The sequence below is a fragment of the Theropithecus gelada genome, chromosome 7b (assembly GCF_003255815.1).
Source record: "Theropithecus gelada isolate Dixy chromosome 7b, Tgel_1.0, whole genome shotgun sequence".
NCBI lineage: Eukaryota > Metazoa > Chordata > Mammalia > Primates > Cercopithecidae > Theropithecus > Theropithecus gelada.
This window is the reverse complement of record NC_037675.1, coordinates 70,656,875-70,676,524: the sequence shown is the minus strand read 5'-3', so window position 1 is coordinate 70,676,524 and position 19,650 is coordinate 70,656,875. Positions and strand designations below refer to the sequence as shown.

The 19,650-nt window shown below is 50.3% G+C and overlaps 1 protein-coding gene across 2 annotated transcripts in view; it reads right to left on the bottom strand.

Moving 5' to 3' along the window:
- Positions 1-17,743, bottom strand: part of GALNT16 (polypeptide N-acetylgalactosaminyltransferase 16) — a 96,575-nt gene extending 78,832 nt beyond the window's left edge. The window contains exons 1-2 of one of the 2 annotated variants that reach the window (XM_025392891.1): positions 17,274-17,743; positions 16,550-16,839 (exon numbers count right to left, since the gene is read on the bottom strand). In XM_025392891.1, the coding sequence (XP_025248676.1) occupies positions 16,550-16,726 (177 nt within the window). In that variant the 5' untranslated portion in view covers positions 16,727-16,839; positions 17,274-17,743. Of the gene's footprint in view, positions 1-16,549; positions 17,248-17,273 lie in introns of those variants that run through there. The other variant, XM_025392890.1, reaches the window with a different exon arrangement.
- Between the last annotated feature and the right edge of the window lie 1,907 nt (positions 17,744-19,650).

Genomic DNA, 19,650 nt, shown 5'->3' with positions numbered 1-19,650 from the left:
CCATCAGGGTTGATCTTCAGGTTCAGAAGAATCAAGAATCACTTTGATTGTCCTCCAGGCAGGTGACCACAGTGCCACATGGGTGACAGGCTTGGGGGAACAGGAATTTTGCCTTCAGTCCTCCACTGCATCCTCCTTCTCAACCTTCATACAGCTGAGATCCAGCAACCTTAGTCACAAACTCTTTCTTTCCTTTTACTTTAAACATGTTTTTAAATTAGAGGTTTTTTTATTCCAGAAAGGACAAAGACAAAGAATACAATTACTTGTACTGCCACCAGAATTAATAACTGTTTCTATTTTGTTAGATTTGCTTCAAGCTTCTTTCTTTTTTTTCTTTTTTGAGACGGAGTCACTCTGTCGCCCAGGCTGGAGTGCAGTGGTGCGATCTCGGCTCACTGCAACCTCCACCTCCTAAGTACAAGCGATTCTCCTGCCTCAGCCTACTGAGTAGCTGGGATTACAGGCACCCGCCACCACACCCAGCTAATTTTTGTATTTTTGGCAGATACAGGGTTTCACCATGTTGGCCAGGATGGTCTTGATCTCTTGACCTTGTGATCCGCCCGCCTCGGACTCCCAAAGTGCTGGGATTACAGGCATGAGCCACCATGCCCGGCCTTCAAGCTTCTTTCTTATAAAAAAAAACCACAGCAAACAAAACTACAAAAACAACAGAAACAAAACATTACAGATAAAGTCCTACTCGCTTTTGATCCTCTCTCCCATCTCTCTCCACGACACTCACTGTCATAAGTGTGCTGTGTATCTTCTTTGGTCCTCTTTTTTTTCTTTTTTTGGAAACAGGTGATATGGTTTGGCTGTGTCCCCACCCAAATCTCACCTTCAATTGTATCTCCCAGAATTCCCACATGTTGTGGGAGGGACCCAATGGGAGGTACCTGAATCAGTGTGGGTAACTGAATCATCTTTCCTGTGCTATTCTTGTGATAGTGAATAAGTCTCACGAGATCTGATGGATTTATCAGGGGTCTCCACTTTTGCTTCCTCCTCATTCTCTCTTGCCACCACCTTTCATCCTCTGCCATGATTGTGAGGCTTCCCCAGCCATGTAGAACTGTAAGTCCAAATAAACCTCTTTCTTTTGTAAACTGCCCAGTCTCGGGTATGTCTTTGTTAGCAACGTGAAAACAGACTAATACAACATGTCTCACTTTGTAGCCCAGTCTGGAGTGCAGTGGCATGATCGCAGCTCACTGCAGCCTCATGACCTCCCAGACTCAAGCAATCTTCCCACTTCAGCCTCCAGAGTAGCTGGGACTACTCTGGTGCATGCCTCCATGCCTGGTTAATGAAAAACAAATTTTTGTAGAGACAGAGGCTTACTATGATACCCAAGCTGGTTTCAAACTCCTGAGCTCAAGCAATCCTCCTGCCTCAGTCTCCCCAAGTGCTGGGATTACAGGCATGAGCAACTGTGCCTGGCCAGTTCCACTTTTATACTTTGAGATGTTTATGTGCGTGCGTGCACACACACACACACACACAGACACACCCAAGGACTATATACGGAACTGTTTTGTATTATTTTAATTTACATAAATGGTATCATACTAAACAATCAATTCTGCAATGCAGTTCTTTTCCCCCCAACATCATATTTTTTAGCTCCATTCATACTGATATATATACTGATCGATTTCATTTATTTTACTCCTGCAAGGTACTCCAGCCCAAGTGGGTGGTCCCGCTTCCTTTGCATGGAGCTCTCTAGGGTATAATAAATAACACCAAGAATTTCCCTGACCTCAGAGGTTCTAATTTGGAAAGCCTAAGTCAATTGCAGGGGCTCTCCCCAGGCTGCATCCTTCTACTCCCTAACACCTTCCAAACTCTGCCCCCGTCCCTCTATCTTCCCACAGCTATGGCAGCTGCTACGGTCACCCCTTCCTCACTCCAATCCTTTGTCTGACCCATGAGTACCTCTCGGCCCTCTGAGGCTCCCCATCTGGACTTGAAGGTATATGGGAACTAAGATCCTTCGCAGAATCTGTTTTCCCCTTGTAAGCTGTGGGTGGTGGGTATCCTGACAAGTAGGTGTGTCCACGGCTTTGAAGCCGGGCAGTCCTGGTAGAATCCTGGCTCTGTTGGCAAGTAACCTACCATCTCTGAGTCAGGTTCTGATGTGTAAAATGAGGACAGTAATAATCAGCTCGAGGCCTGCTGTGCTGGTCAAGGGGGAAAGTACCAGAACAAACCGGACAGTCAAAAAGTGCTTCTATCCCTGCTGTCTTCTGATCTATTATCAAACCAGCAGCTGCAGTAATCTCTCAAAATCATATTACTCTTCTGTTTATGAGATTTCCAAGACTACATTCACACATATACAAGGCTCTGCAATATTTGCCTTGGTCTCCCAGATTGCTTACTCAGGAGGAAGCCAACCACCATACTATGAAGACACACAAGACACACAAGGAGGCCTGTGGAGACCCACGTGGAGAACTGAGGTCTTCTGCCAACAGCGAACGCCAACTTGCCAATCATATGAGAGAAACACCTTCAATCCTTTAGATAACGACAGCCCTGGCTGACATCTGTTTGCAACCACATGAGAAAACCCAGAACCATTTAGCCAAGCCACTCCCAAATTCCTTGACCCAATGAGAGAGAATAAATAATTATTGTTTTAAGTCATTAAGTTTTGGGGTGATTTGTTACATAGAATTAGGTAACTAATACACAAATTAACAAATAATAACTTATAGTACAAATTTGTATATTAATTTGTATAACAATTTGTATTTGTATACTCCATCTCCAAAAAAAAAATGCTTGTACAGCATTTACTATGAGTTAGGCACAATTCCAGACTCTAGATGGGAATTAACTCAATCTTCAGAGTAACCCTCTAAAATGAGGATTACTAGTATCCCCATTTTACAGACGAGAAGCCAGAGGCACAGAATGCTTAAGTAACTTGCTAGTAAGTGGCAGAACTAGAACCCCGACACTTTGGCTCCAATGTCTATGGCTCCAATGTCCACTATGCTATGCTGCATCCTGAACAAAGCCATCATCAGAAATTTAGCACCAAGAAGCAGGACATGTTCTCAAATCCACAGCTCCTGTTTTTAAGTGAAGAAGAGGAAAGACAGAAAAAGAGCCACCCCCTCCCATTTCTCCCAGACCCTGCAGATTCCTACCCTTCTTGGGTTTATGGCTCTAACGATGTCCTATGTTGCCAGTAAGCTGACCCCGGATCAGAGCCAAGCTCACCCTCACCAAGTAGGTGAAGGGGGTATTGAGATTTTCCTGATAGGAATGCTTACTAAAATGTCACACATCTCCTTAGCTAGGATTCTGGCCCAAGGAGATGAGAATGTGTCTTCTGCACATGTTCTGGCTCAATGTAAGCCTCATCTCTGCTTCTTCAAAGTGGCCGATGTCTTAAAGCATATCAGATCTCTAAAGTGGAGAAAAATCACTCCAAGAAGACATCCTCACCTAATGCAGGATTAGTAAATACAAGGTGCATGTCCTAGGGTCCCTTTCCAAGCCCTTTACAGACATGGCGAATCGATCATAGCCTCTTTCCCGCTCGGCCTGGAGGCAGCTCCAGAATCCTCATCGCAGTGCTCCAGGCTGCCACTTCCACAGGTTCTGAGTTGGCATTAGAGCTGAGACCTACTTGTCATTCTGGCTCTAACAGGACAAAGACAAAACACCAAAAGCAACAGACTGGAACTAATCCCTCTACCTTCCAGGGGAGTAAAAGGCTTCTCGCCTCCACTGCTCCTACCCCTCCTCCAAAACCCATTTTCATCACAGCAAGAGCTTAGAAGGGATTTCTAAAAGAGAAGACACTGCAAAAAATATTGACCTTGTTTTTAATGATGATATGAGGACTAGGGCCCATGCTGGGAGGTATCCCATGCTCACAGATAATGGTGAATTAGGAACCAATAGCTCAGCAGCAGCTGGACTGGAAAGATCTAATCCTGAAGTCAAGGTAAACTAGGATGCACAGCCAGATTCTTCACTTTATATATGGTCATGCATTCCTTATCCATTCTGAGAAATGCGTAATTAGGCAAGTTCATCACTGTGCAAACGTCAGAGTGCACTTACACAAACCTAGATGGTATATATAACCTCCAGCACAACTAGGCTATATGGGATACCCTGTTGCTCCTAGGCTACAAACCTGGATAGCATGTTACTGTCCTGAATGGTAGGCAACGGTAACACAGTAAGTATTTTTATATCTGTAGGTATCTAAACCTAGAAAAAGTAGAGTAAAAATACAGTACAGAAGACAAAAAATGGTAGACTTGTACAGGCCACATACCATGAACGGAGCTTGCAGGACTGGGAATTGCTGTGGGTGAGTCAATGAGTCCGTGATGAGTGAATGGGAAGGTCTAGGATGTTACATGACTGTAGACTTTATAAACACTGTATATGTAGTCTACACTAAATTGATTTTTTGAAATAAAGTTAATGGTGCTGCAACATTACAATGGCTATAGGGTCAGTAGGTGAAGACTATTGCAGTTCCATTATAATCCCATGGGACCACTGTCGTGTATGTAGTCCATGGTTGACTAAAACATCGTTGCAGCACATGACTGTATAACCTTCCTTGGATAATCTCCTAGCATTTTTTGATTATTTATTTATTTGAGATGGAGTCTCACTCTGTTGCCCAGGTTGGAATGCAGTGGTGCGCTCTTGGCTCACTGCAAGCTCCACCTCCCAGCTTCAAGCAATTCTTGTGACTCCCCTTCTTGAGCAGCTGGGATTACAAGTGCATGCCGCCAGGCCCGGTTAATATTTTTGTAGAGATGGGGCTTCACCATGTTAGCCAGCCTGGTCTTGAACTCCTGACCTCAGACGATCTGCCCTCCTCGGCCTCCCAAAGTGCTGGGATTACAGGCATGAGCCACAGCACCTGGTCCCTCCTAGCACTTAAGAGAGGGCATATGCATGAATGTGAGTGCCAGCACTGCCCAGTGGAAATAGACTGCAAGCTGTGTATGCAGGTTAAAATTTTCTAGTAGCCACATAACATACAAAGAAATAGATGAAGTTAACTTGAATAATATGTTATTTCACCTAATATATCCAATTATCATTTCAATATGTAAAAAATACTAGCAAGGCATTTTAGTTCTTTTTCTGTCTTTGAAATCCGATATCTATTTTACAGCAGATTTCAATTCAGATACTAAATTTTCAGTACAGATACTTGATCTGTATTGAGATTTCACAAAAATTTACAGTTGAAAGTATAGATTCCACACACCGAAGTTCTAAACATTCCCAAATATTTTCCCACAGCTAAAATGAGAGTTGTTTCAAAACTTAAATCAATGAGAATCAAAATGAAAAGTTCAGTTCCTCAGTTGCACTAACCACATTCCAAGCACTCGGTGGCCACCTGTGGCTGGCGACCACTGCATTGGTGAGCACAGTCTGGACCCTGTGCCGAGGAGGGCTCTCCCCAGCCTTGGGCAGATGCCAGCCTCCCATTGGAGCTCCTATGACTCGGCTTGGTTTCGGGGATCCCAGGGACTGGCTCCTCTGAGCACTCTTTCAGACCTGTCACTTTATGCCCAGTTTTCCTCTCTGCCAGGGATCTTTCTTGGGATCTCTGGTTGGCCTGCCCTCAGCTTTGCCCCAGCACTGGCCTTCAGATCTCCAAGCTCCATAGGCCTTGAGCTAGCCCATCCTTACCTCGCTGTGAGTCCCAGCCCCAGAGCTCTGGCCCCGGTGTGGTTCAGGCACCCTGCATTGTCTGGAAGAGGTAGTTGGGTGATGCTGTGTTCTCTGGTATACAAAAAAAAAAAAAACCAAACTGTAGTCGGCAGTCTTGGGGTACATCCAGCGATGAGCCATTTCCCATTGTTGTTTTGGGAGAAGGCCTCTGCCGTGTTCATGCCCCCACAAGGCACCACCAAGACTGCACTCACCCATCACCGTGGGTAGCCTCTGCTTTCCACTTGGAGACGCGCTTTGGCCTGCTGCTCCCTTGCCTTCCCTGGTCCTTGCGGTGTGTTTACCCTGACCTTTGGTTCTCCTTCTTCATCCGGCCTCCAGGTTGGTGCGGTATTTGTGGGGGCTGTGCTCAGTCCTGACTGCTTCGCCCCTTCAAACCACCAGATCCCCAGCAAGCCATCACTAGGCGATCACATGTTCTTTCTCCCTGAGCCCTAGGCTGCCCTGCCCCGCATCCCTGGGATAGTACCCCAGGCCTCCCACACTCCCTGCATTTCCCTATCGAGTGAGAACTTCCACAGGGAGGGGAAAAGATGACTTCCAAGCAAATAATCAGGTCACAGACGTGTGAGGCGTCAGAAGCGGAGCCCCCTGGAGCAGACCGCTCACCTGGCAACTTTGGAAGGCAACTCAGGTTGCCTCAGTGGGCTGTGGCAGCCCAAGGCCAGCTTCCCTTACTTGACATGAAAGACCTTGAAGTAACAGAAGCCCTCCCCTACAGTTTGTTTAAAGAAGCTACAGGCAGAGCTGCTGTGAGAAGATGAAGGGATGAAAATCTGAACTTTGACAAGCAGCATCTCACAGGGTGCGACTGCCAGGGGATTGGAACTGTGTGTGACCCAAACCACAGAAAAAAGCTGCCTGCAGCTTGCCAGAGACACATGACGCTGTGTCATACCAGTCACCTGGGCACTGGGTGAGCCACTGAACCTCAGAGGACACACCTCAGAAGGGCCCGGCAGAGCTGTCTGCCTCCTGAGGGCAGCCCCTTTTATCCACTGCCTGCCCGAAAAACAGCTGCACAGTGCCCACTCCCACCCAGCAGTGACTACCCGCCCCACACGAGTGCCTGCTCCGTGTCTCAGGGAAGGCCCCAGAAAAATTCAGCCTGCAGGGGGTCTGCTTGAACAGAGGAAAAGCTGTGGGGAGGGGCAGGGATTCCAAGTTCCTGCATTGCCAGAAAACAATTTCCAGAGTCCCAACTGTACCAGAAGAGAACACCACGAACCAGACAAGGAGCAAAGGCGGGTTTGATCAGGTACCACCATTCAGAGGAATTCTCCATCCCACACAAAACTCTCCCTCCAGACAGAGTCCTCCCCAGCCTGCCCCACTCCGATATTTCAACAAGGCCTCCATTATCTGTTCCCTTTTACATCGCTTAGGGCACCAGCACCCTCCACCAGCCTCACATCACACACTACGCCCCCCACGCATACATCATACACACACACACACACACACACACACACCCTACATACACAGAAACCCCACATCTCACACACCACACATATACACACACCTCACACATCACACACACACTACATACACACAAACTCTACATCACACACACCACACACACACACAAACCCCACACTATATACATACCACACATACCATACACCCACACACACACAACATATAACACACATACATACAAACCCCACAAATCACACCCACACACTACATACACACAAACCTCACATCAAACACACAAACCCCACACATCGTATATACACCACACATACCACACACACAACCCACACCCCACAAACATATAACACACATACATACAAACCTCACAAATCACACACACACACTACATACACACAAACCTCACATCACACACACCACACGCACACAAACCCCACACATCAAATACCACACACCACATACTACATACACAAACACAAACCCCACACATCACACACACCAGACATACCACACATACACATACCACACACACACTACACCACACACACACACACAAGCCCCATATATCACACACACATCACACATTCCACACATACCCATACAACACAACATACACACTACACATACACATACCACAAACACCACACACCACACCCCACACATACCACACACAACACACATTGATCCCACATTATAAGGAAATGAAGTGTTCCAAGACACAGAACATTTTCCAACGAACTTACACTTACCTCCTTAAGAACCAACACTTTTATACACACACATATCCTGGAAGGGAAAAAAGTCTTAAAAAAAGAAAAAAGAACCAACACTAACAACTAAATTTGAGCATCTTGCTGGAAAATTTTCTGAAATGAATGACACAGTTCCCTGATTTACCAAGCCTGTGCACCGAGTGGAATTTATCACTTCCTGATGATTCAGGGACGGATTTCTGAGCCTATCTTTACCACAGTCTGCAAGCCCTAATGGTCTGGCCTCTGCTGTGGGCACTTTTCCTCCTGCTCCAGCTGCCCCTCTAAGCACACACTCTCCAGGGATGGCGCCCTGGCCTAGGCTGTCTGGAACACTATCTTCCTAGAGGTCCGCATGGCTCACTCTCTTTGCATGCCAATACCATCTCCAATGAAGTCTTACCAGAGGCCTTTCCTGGCCATCCTTTTGCCATCTTTCTGCCCCCTTATGCTGCTTTACTTTCATAGTATTTGCCACCACCTAATATATCTTTCTCTGTTTATTTTCTGCCTCTCCCTGCTAGAATATGAGCCCCTTGAGAGCTTGGATTTTACCTGGTTTGTTATTTCCAGGCCTGTAACAGTCCTAGAACATAGTACGTGCTCAGTAAATAATTGTCAAGAGAATGAATAGATGCTGCCTTCAGCATTCTGATCTTGTGTGTATGTGGAGGCAGCAGGGGCCAGGGCCACTCCTACCTCACACAGCCCTTCCTGGCTAGGCCTTTGCTGTCAGCTGTCACTTCTCAGTGTGTCAGCAGCTCCTAGTAATTCCCTCATCTTGCTTCATCCAATCTACTATATTTGTAACCTAGGAAAACTGAAAGTTGCCAGGAGATGACCAACCCCCTGAACTACTGAAATCAATTGTTATAAACAATGTTAATTTCCAGACTGTGGCCTATGGGCGATTCCATGCCTGTCTTCTGAGTAAAGTCCACGGGTGTTGTGGCTATTTATGCTCTGCAAAGGGGTCTTTGTAGCTTCCTTCTGGTCTTCCAAGATTGTTAAGATATCTGAAGTCTACTTGTAGACACTTCTGTATACATGCCTGTGTGTTCTCAGACACACTCACAAATATCTTAGGCTTCTAGTACAGCAGGCAGGGAGCTGCGTAACTCCATCAGACAGTGTTTCAAGGGAAGAGAAAGGGGAAGGAGGAGGGCCAGTTTATTCCTTATGAGAATTTAAAGGTTACAGCCCTTCTCAACACATGTGGTCGAGGTCTCTGTACACCTCACTCTCTGGTCTTAGTCTCCTTAATTCAAGCACTATCAGGACTTAAGCCCTGGCTGAAGGCCACCTCACTTTTGTGTGAGAAGTTCAACAAAGTCCAAGATGATTTCAGCTGATAGGGACCTCCGACATCCTGTAGTTCAACCCTCACCTGACAGATGAGGAAACTACGGTCCACAGAGTGGAAGTGACTCACCTAAGGAAACACAGTCCCTTGAGGGCAGGGCTGAGCCTAGAAATGGGATCCCTTGGCCTTCATTCACATCCTCTCTCCATTCCCTCTCTCCATCCCCTGCTGACAGCCAACATCTGTTTCCATCCTGAGCCACTCCATTCTGCCTGGCCCACCTAGGGGGCCTAGGAAAATCCTGCAACAGCACAATTCACATGAAGGCATGTCACCCGCCTCTAACTCTGAGACAATGTTGTCCCTGCTCTACAGAGAGCTACACCTCACTTTGTGAAACAGCAAGAAAGAGGAGCTGGTGCTCCTCAGCGAAATGCGAAGTTATTCCTAATGGGTCTGGAAAAGTGGGAAGGCAGTACCTGGGCAGACCTGCCCCAATGCCGCCTCAAATTTTGCCTGAGCCTTATCTTCCCTACATAATATGATCAATAAGCTTCTTCCAGTCGCCCCCTCTTTCCCAAAGTACCTCTGGCCTGCCACTCCTGTCTGGTGTGAAATGTTCACAAAAGTCCCCTGGATGACCATACTCTCTCTAGCCAGATACAGTTCAAGGGTGCAGCTGAAGTTTAGGGGTATGGGGAGACAGGCAGGCCAGGGCTGTGGCTTCTCCATAAGCACACAGTTCAGGGGCACTGCCAGCCAGCGCCACCCCAGGCAGCAACAGTCAGGGTCCTGGGAGACAGGACAGGTAACCTGGAAATCACACCTGGGTTGGATTGGGAAAATAGAAGTGGAATATGGGAAGGTCAGACTCAAGGTGCCTCCACCAGGCAGAAACACGTATGCAGGCCTCAGTCCTGGGAGAGGAAAGATGCTAAAGACCAGTGCCTCCAACTTTGCAGCTTTGCCTCTGACCAGCCTTGGCTTCCTCTCTCTGTCCTTGCTTGGCAGCTCCAAAGGAACAGGGCAGAGAGGAGTACAGCAGAAGTTATGCATTTCTGGTCGTTACCCTGTCCTGGGCTGGCCTCAGTGCATGGGGCCCGCCTATTTCCCAGGGTGCAGGGCTCTTGCTGTGCAATAATTGGGCCCTATTTCATGACAGAGAGTCTTTTTTCTCCCTTTCCCGCTGCTGTTGGGTGCACTTAAGGGCCAACGGGGAGCGTGGAGAGAAACCCTGGCTGGCCTTTGGACTGCTCCGATGTTGGATGGTTCTGTGAGAATGTTTTCCTTCTGCTGCAAAGAAATTTCTCTCCCTGCATCTTTCACCTCCTGGCTCCAATTCTATTCCTTGGAACCCTACAGAATAATTCAAATAAAGTCTCTTGCCTTTTCTGAAAGTTGGCTCAATGCTAAGTTTTGATGGGGAGTCAGAAGTGTGAGATGTGGTTAAGAAGGTTATACTTTGATTTTGGAGTCAAGAGTGATCTTAAACAGTCATCAAATATGTTTTTAAAATAATTATCTTTGTTGGTTTGAACACTGTCATGTCAATGGGTGCTTATTACAGAAAATGTGGGGGTAAAAACCCAAAAGATGGAAGGAGGGATTGCCCATAATCCTGCCTCCCTACTGCCAACATTTTGTTCTGTATGGTTTTTGCATTTTTTTCCCCAACAGATGTTTGTGGAGTGAATACAAAGCAAGGTGCTGATTCAGGTGCCCCAGAAAAGATGCACTGATAGACCAGGCTTGGATCTTGCCCAGAAGATGCTCCAGGGGAAGGAAGACATGAGCCCGGGCTTTGGAGTCAGAAACACCTAGTGTCAGGCACACTTACTAGTTGTCAGAGCATGAGTAAGTGTGTTTACTCGTATGAGAACTTAACAATGGCACCTATCTCATTAGGTTGTTGAGGGGATTCAGAGAGGTAAGCTTGTAAAACACACAGCATCCAGGTCTCCAATGAATGTTGTCACTATCAACATAACAGAGTATACAGTGACTATGGAGGCTAGACAGGTAAGCTTTCAGAGAAGAGGGACTAAACCACTTGACACCATTTTCAGAGCGGGCTACACACAGTCGGTGACCATACCAGGCAGGCACACTGATTAACTGAACCGAATTTACTGCCCAAGTATAATCAGCGTTGACTTATGTCTGAAAGCTTGGCTCCTCTGTTTCTCTCCACGTCTGTTTAGCCTCCTGTGTCTTTGCTTTACTGTTCATGGGGAAGGTGCTTAAGGTCTCAAGAAGCAGACAGGGTATAAATCTTCAATCTTGTAACTGTAATGACGACTTGGCTATAGGCTCCCCTCTAACCTCAGGCAAGCTTCCTCCACTACAGTGAGACAGTCCCGTGGGCAACTCAGCCTGGTCCTGGTCTACCAGGGTCCCCCTACCTCTACCTTAAATGGCATTTCCAGGCCTAAGGGTTTCCTCTGCCTGCAGAGAGGACAAACACAGCCACCAGGGAAGGAAGCCATGCTCCCAAAGCTCTTAGAGCAGCGGGTGGGGGCGAAATGCTGTTACAGCACAGAAGTAGAAGACCTGCAGAAGAATGAGCAGCACCCTAAAACTAGTCCTGCACCCTTGGATCTCTGGCCTTCCAGGAAGGTAACTCTCGGGCTGGCAGCCGAGAGTTACCAACAAAGACCTCCCCACCCCCAGTCTTTGTTGCCTCTGGGCTGACCCCGTGTCCCAGAGGCAGGTCTCAAAAGGGCCCAGGAACAGACCCCATTGACAGGAAATCAGGCCCTTTGTATCTGAACATTTTTGGCTGGGCACGGTGGCTCATGCCTGTAATCCCAGCACTTTGGGAGGCCAAGGTGGGAGGATCCCCTTGAGTCCAGGAGTTCGAGACCAGCCTGAACAACATGGAAAGACGCTGTCTCTACAAAAATTATAAAAATTTGCCAGGTGTGGTGGCACACACTTGTAGTCCTAGCTATTCAGGATGCTGAGCAGGGGAATCGCTTGAGCCCAGAAGGTTTCAGTGAATCATGACTGTGCCCCACGGCACTCCGGCCTAGGTGACAGAGTGAGACCCTGTGTCCAAAAAAAAGAAAAAAAAAGAAAAGAGGAAAAAAAAGAAAAGAAAAAAATCCGAACATTTTGACAAAGGGAATTGTGGGTGTTTGTGCTTCTTCCTCCTCACTGTCTTTCTCGAGTGTGGTACCTAAACCAATTAAATACGAAATCACGTTCTGTTATTATATTTAGGCAAATCATATTCCCACAGTTCCAAAATGCACACATTATAAATAAAATACAAATTCTTCTAGATCTTATTAAAGCATCTGCTCTCTGAGAACACTACCAGAAAAGCCATCATTTGTATCCCCTTCTGCTAGGTAAGCGGGGGCTTCCTACAAGGCCCCAAGAGTTCCTGTGGGAACTTCCCCTGACAGGAGCATGTCCCTCCATAAGCAGAAACTTCACAACACCTTTCAGGAGAACTCCCTTAAAGCCATGTATTTACATCTAGAAATGGAGCTATCATCTGCTTATCTCAGGATCAACAAACCTTGCACATCATTAACTCATCTTCAGCAGACAAAATAACCAAGGTCCAGAGATGTTAAGTATTGTGTCCATGGTTATTCAGCAGTATCCCAATTTCAGGCTAAGAAACTCCAGTTTAAGAAAACTCTTGCCTAAATCTTTCACAATTCTAAATAGGAGACTGTTGACGCAAATGAGTGCACCTATACCGAAAATGAATAGCCTTTTTAAAAATTGTAAAGTGAAATTCCATGTAACACCTTAGCCTCCCACCCATGCCTGTTAGCGAACTGGCATATGGAAAACCTAAGTCCCAAACCAAAACAACCACAAATGTTCTTCCCAACTGTGAGGACTGAAGACTCAAGGCCAGCTGTGTCTGCCCTGCCTCCCAGTTTGGCTGCGGTCCTGTCCCAGCGTGCATCAGTGTAGATTCAAGGGGGTGTCCCCAGATCTACTGCCTTGCCCATCAAGTACAGCATAGAAAAATCACAAACCTTGCCACATCGTAAGCAGCCATATAGGGATGGAATCAGTATCTCCCTTTAGCTTTACAGATTCCATAGCCAAATTTTTCACATCAAAATTGGTGACACATGGGCTGACAGCAGGACAGAATATTAAAAATCAAGACCTCCTTGAGAAATCTGGCCATACGGTTGCCATGCCGACACCCTATAATGCCAAACAGGCATTGCCAAGGTCCAGAAGCAACTTGGCTGGCTTCGAATAGTCCAGACATTGTGAAAGCAGAGCTGCCTCCAGGTCCAGGCGCTTCTGCAGACCCTCCCTTTCCCAGCTCAGCTCTCTGACTCCCCAAGGGAGTGAGGATGACGCCTGTCTGAATTTGCCAGTCTCTGACAGCAGGGCTAGCCACATCATTCTCTAAGAATCTGAAAATCCACATGCAGCGTCCTGGCCCAACTAGACAGAGAAATGTTTCTGAATAAGTAGTTACCACAAACTGCAGGGAGAAAGTAAATTCTCAGCTGCACCTGCCCCTTTTAAGTTGAATAAAGGGTTCAATGCCTGCAGAAGCTTGAGCATACATCCCCCTACCTCCTTACTTAGAGCCAGGTTACAGTTGATAATAAAATATTAAGGTGATATGAATACAATATAATAATATTAAGGGCATGTGAAGCATTGACTGCTCCCAGAAATGGGTGAGAATCCTATTTCACTCCTTTAAGAAGCCTTGCTGTGCACTTTGGGAGGCTGAGGCGAATGGATCACATGAGGTCAGGAGTTCAAGACCAGCCTGGGCAACATGATGAAACTCTGTCTCTACTAAAACTACAAAAATTAGCTGAGAGTGGTGGCGCATGCCTGTAGTCCCAGCTGCTCAAGAGGCTGAGACATGAGAATTGCTTGAACCCGGGAGGTGGAGGTTACAGTGAGCAAAGATCATGCCACCTCACTCCAGCCTGGGTGACAGAGAGAGACTCCATCTCAAAAAATAAAAGAAGTCTTGCTGTGTGCATCAATGTGGAGATGCAAGGAGCTTCCAGCATAGTTCCTGCATGCGTTACTTACATTCAGCTGTGAATCACATGGAAGTGAAATAACTGGAAGAGAGGAGTACAATGATACAATGCAAGGCAGTTGTCAAAAGTGGTGCATGACTAGGGGGTCAGTGCTGGTGGAACAGGCATCTAAAGCTTAAGAACAAAGAGGGAGCTGGCTGTGCCCCTAAGTGGCCACAGAAGGCTCTGCCACTCCCAGGGACTTCCATCCTCCCTTTCTTCCTGCACCTTCACTTCCCAGCTCCCAAGTATCTCCCTGATACTCCTTCATACTTTAAACTTAGCTTCCCGCTCTGAGACCTTTTCTTACCTGCAGCAAGTCAAACCCTGTGGGAATAAGCATGGACAAGAGGATATTTACTGGTGATTCTCATGACCTCCAATTCCCATCCCTCAAAATCAGTGCTGAATCCTTCCAGCAGGTCCCCTACACCATTCTGGGACTCTTGAGAAATGTGAGCGGCCCTCCCAATGGATCTTGCAGGACTCTGGAAGGAGCGGGAGAGAGATGCATGGGCCAGGTCAGGGTTTAGGTTCCGGGTTCCGAAGCAGAGGCTCTGAGCAGCAGTCCCCTGTGCTCTCTTCCTTCTTCTCCTCCCTGCCCAGCCTCTTTCTCCTCCCCTTCCAACTCAGACCCTCCTCCCATCACCTCACCAGAAAGAGGGACACAGCACTAGGGCTGTTTCTGTCACAGAGTATGAATGTGGCAGCTTGGGCTCCTGGGGAGGAAGCTCCCTGGGGTCTGGAGGCCACTGCTGGTTTGGACAGTTCCAGCTCCAACCTGTTCCTCTGCTCAGATCATAACACTCTGGGGTCTCAGCACAGGAGGCTTTTCCTCATCAGCTTTTTGTCCTGGGAGGACAGCCCAGAAGGGAACCTAATCAGGCTTGCCCCCAGAGAATTCACCCAGACTGGTAACTAGGACAAAACCCACAACCTCACCCCCCCACCCCCCAGGTCTCCTCAGGCAAAGCCCTGAAATAATGGTTCCTTTGCAGGGGACTCGGAATCTGGGGTAGGATGGGAATATGAGGGGACACTCTCCAGTGAACTTCCCGATATTCCTGGGGTTCAGATCCGCGTCTGGATGCGTTTCTCGGATTCGGCTCCATACAAGCCTCAACCCTCCGGACCTTGCACCTCCCCTGCAGAGCTCCTCACTCCCCCGCTCCCAGGCCCAGATCTTTCCTTGTCGGAATCGCCACGCTCTCTCCCTCCCTTACCCCCGCCCCACTCGGCTCTCCTCTTCCTGGTCCTCATCCGGCCAGGCTGCCCCGCCCTGGTAGGTCCCGAGGGTCGCCCGAGGCTCCCGTCCACCAACCGCCCCCGTCTGGAAGAACGCGCCCGCTCGAGCGCGCTCTCGGCGGGTGCCAAAGCCTCCCGCCTCAACAGGTGCCCCTGCCTGACCACACACAGCTCTGTCACCTGGGGCTCGGACGGAGACAGCGACAGGATCGCCCCCTGCAGGGCGGCTGCGGCTCCGCACGCCCCCGCCCGGGTCCCCAGAGCGCCAAGGGCCCCCGCAGCCCCGCCGCCGCCCCCGCTGTGCCACACCGCCTTTGTTTCCCCGCCCGCTTAGATGTCGCGAGGCTGACTTCATGCAAGGGTATCGCCAAGCTGGGGCGCTGACACTGCCCGCCCACCCGTGGTGGCAGACCCTAATGTTGGGAGTGAGGGACGCGTACAGTGAGAGACCTCTCCCCAACCCAGAGAACTCTAAGGGAGCTGAGTGTCCGCGCCGAAGAAGCGGGTTCAAGTTGACCCGGGCTCAGAAGGGCCCTCGAAGCTAGGCGCAGCGCCTAGAGAGCCTTCCCTACGCACGCCCCCACCCGATGTCCTTTGCCCCCAGAAGGCTGGAGAGGGGCTGCGCACTGCCACCTACGCGCTCGGCTGCGAGTGGCTCCCACAGCCCGCTCGCTGCGCGCTGGGCCCGGCAGCCTTCCGGGGCACACGAGGCTCCTGCAGCCCCCAGGACCCCGGCCCCGGTAGCGCAGAGCCGGGAAAGCCGCCACGTTCCCAGCCGCGCGCGCACGCCGGGCCCACCAAACTTGCAGCACTTTCTCCCAGCCCCCACCCTCTGTCACCCTCCCTTAGTCGGTGCGCCCCAGCCCCGCCGCCCAGCAGAGGTTGCCATAACAACGGGCAGGAATGCTCCAACATATACAAAGCCGGCCCGGCGCAGCGGGCACTCAGCCCCTGGCCGGGCCCCGCGCCCCCGGCCGCCGCGCAGGGGCTGGACGCGCGCCGCGGCTCCCTAGCCGGCCGCCCGACGCTCGGGGCGTACTCACAATGAGCGGGATGGTGCGGTCCTCGCGGAGCTGCTCCGGCCCGCGGCCGGCCCTCTGCGCGCCCCGGCCGCCTGAGGATGCTGCGTGGGCTCGGTTGTCCTGCCATAAGTAGTAGAAAGTGCCCAGGATCCAGGCTACGGTCAGGATGGCGATGGCATTGGCGCGGATCTTCCTCATGGTGGGCAGACGGGCGCCCTGGGTGGGGGCCGGGGCCGGCGTGCTCTCGGGGCCGGGGCGGGGGCGCTCGCAGCCCCAGCTGTTTGTTTTCGCTCGCGCCTAGCTGCTCAGTCCTGCAGAGCAGAAAAAGGAGAGAGGTGGCGGGGGGGCGGGGGGGTGATAGGGAGAGACAGGATCGCGGAGCGATCCTCACGGTCCTAATGCCCTTCAGCCCCGAGCGCGCGCGTCCCCCGGGCGCCCATTCATTCGCGCGCAGGGCCGGCCCCGCGCTCCAGCCGCCGCCGGCTGACCCACCCGGCCACTGCGCACTGGGAGAGGAGCGCGCCGGGTGGGAAGCGGCGCGGGCCTTCCTCCCGCGCCCGGGAACCCGGCGAGACAGACGCCCGCGGCGGAATGGCGACTGGCCAGAGCCAGCCTCGGCTCCCACCGCTAGATGACCGAACGCCCGGCAGCTGCCCCCGCGCGGCCCTGGTCGGTCCTGCCTACCCACACCCACCCCCGGACCGAGCGGCCCTGAGTCACCGACTGGAGACGCGCGACCCCCGACCTGGGCCAGCGCCGCGGAGCTGCAGTTCCGGGCTGCGCTTTGGCGCGCGATTCAAGGTGTGTTCGGCGAGTCCTTGGGTAGGGGCGGCTGGGCGGGGGAGAGTCCTGAGTTTGTACTGGAATCTGCAGCCAAGATTAGCCAGACAGGGCCCGCCCAGAGGAGGGATTGGAAGCTGGTGCACTTGACATTCGAGGAGAGCGAAGGGGAAACGACGCTGCCTCACAACCAGTGCTAGGAGAGTGGGGGTACAGCCATTCCACATTTTTCACTGGCCTGGGGCTCCCAGATTTCACGATGCTTCCCCCTATCCCGCCCCATAGACCCTGGACAACCCTGAAATATCATCGTCAGCATTATTTCATCGGAAAGAAGGGAAGCAAGAGAGGCCGGATGATTCTCCCAAGGCCACACGGCTAATTAGTGGGCAGAGCCCAGTATGGAAGCCATCTCTCCATCTGACACCTTTCGACAAAGTGCAAAACGTGGTGGTGAGAGACGAGGACACAGACGCTGAGATTCCGCTCCAGCCCTAGAGGCACTGGGAATCAGGCGTGAACTACTCTTCAGGCAGAAAGCAAGTGACTTAGATGAGTTTTAGGAGACTAGCACAGTGTCGGGCACAGAACGCTCAATGAATAGATGTGTAACAACAAAGTAGGGATCCAACAGAGGAAGAAATAATTTATTGTAAAGTGGTCTTTGGGAAAGCTCCCAGAAAGGTGGATGAATCACTTAAGAGGCAAGGAAGGGGGAGGTGAGGAAAGGGGAGGGAATGCAGGAATAGGCCTTGCAAAGATCCAGAGGATGGAAGAGCTTGATGTGTTCAAGAGAGAGAGCTGCAGGGCGTTGCAGGAGGCCTAGGATTTGATGGGAGTTGAGGTTGGCCAGGCTGGGTGGGTCTGAACTCAGGAGGTCCTTGAATGCCGGGGCAGAGTTGGTGAGGAGTCTGCTTCCTGCTGGCACTGCTGGACACCATGGCTTCTCCAAAGACCCACATAGGGTCCAGCCTCTAAATGAAGCCACCTGGGGAATCAGGCAAACTGAGGTCACAGCATCATGCCCCCCACAAGCATCCCATGAGCACCACCCTGACAGATAGAGGTAAAATCAGATGGCTTTTCTCCATTTCTCCAGCACTCGAGACTAAACTGCACACATAATAGATGCTCAATACATTTCTGTTGAGGTGAAGAAACCCCTAGTTGGGTTTTTGCCGCGGAAAACCCAGGGTCATCGCTGCAATACGATATCCTCACTCAGAAGACTAGTTACGAGGACACTGAGATAAGTCCAAAAGTGACCCAAGTGGGAATGGGCCTAGAAAGAAGAGAATGCACCAAAGAGGGCCCCAAAAGGGTCTACACAAGTAGCAGGGAGTTTCAGGCATAAGGTGTGGCAGTCACAAGCAACAGGGGCAGGGGTGTGGAGACACCAGATGCTCTCCCAGGTGGTGTCTCTCCCCTGGGGAGTTTAATAGTGCGCCAGGGGCCAGGGCTCGTTTGCATAGATGGAGAAAACCAATGCCAAGCCACCATCTGGTTTCTGCAGGAATCATGGGGCAGATCCAGTGGTCATGCCATCTGTGGGAGGCCAGGAAAGACCTTGCTCCTTGGTAATTAGGCTCCACAGGCCTCTCAGGTCAACCAAGAAAATGTAAGGGAACTACGTAATCTCCTGGTGCCCCCATTTTCACACATCTCTCAGGTGAGCCAGGTAAAAGACTTGGGGAGTAGCCCTGTTGTCATAGGCTGCTCCCCTCATCCCAGCCTGGTGTGTGCATATCTAGTTGCCTTTGGATGTGGGATCCGAAGACATCATATCACCTATCACTTCCTGGTGAAAGGCTCCAAACTCACCCCTCAGCATGGGGATGAAGCTGGACCATGCTGACTGAGACCAGGCGGATGGGGCTTCTAGTGACTCCAAAAGGAAGGCTCCATGGGGAGAAGGAGGGAGGGGAAGGATGGGCTAGAATGTGGCAGGGTTTCTCACATCTCACCACTTACTGCCCAGGGCTCAGTGGTGAGGATGCTATATTTCTGCCCCAAATGGTCACTCCTGGTAGTTCTGTCCCTGACAGAAGGTTTCCTTGGCCCCCACCACCAGAAAGACTGCACAGAAGTGAAGTGTAGCCTCTCTAGATGACTTTACCACAGCTCTTCCTTAGTTGGGCACTTCCCTGGGGGATGACAGGGGTGGGGTGGGGGTAAGACAGCAAGTAATTACCGTGCTCATTTGACTTACAGGAATTCCACATAGACAGAGGTGGAGTAATGTGCCTGAAGCCATAGGCACTCTGGCAGAGCTAGAGACCAGGAATTGCCACCTTGGCCACAGTCTGTGGTCTTTGTTTCAGATTCTAATCCCAAGTGGGTGC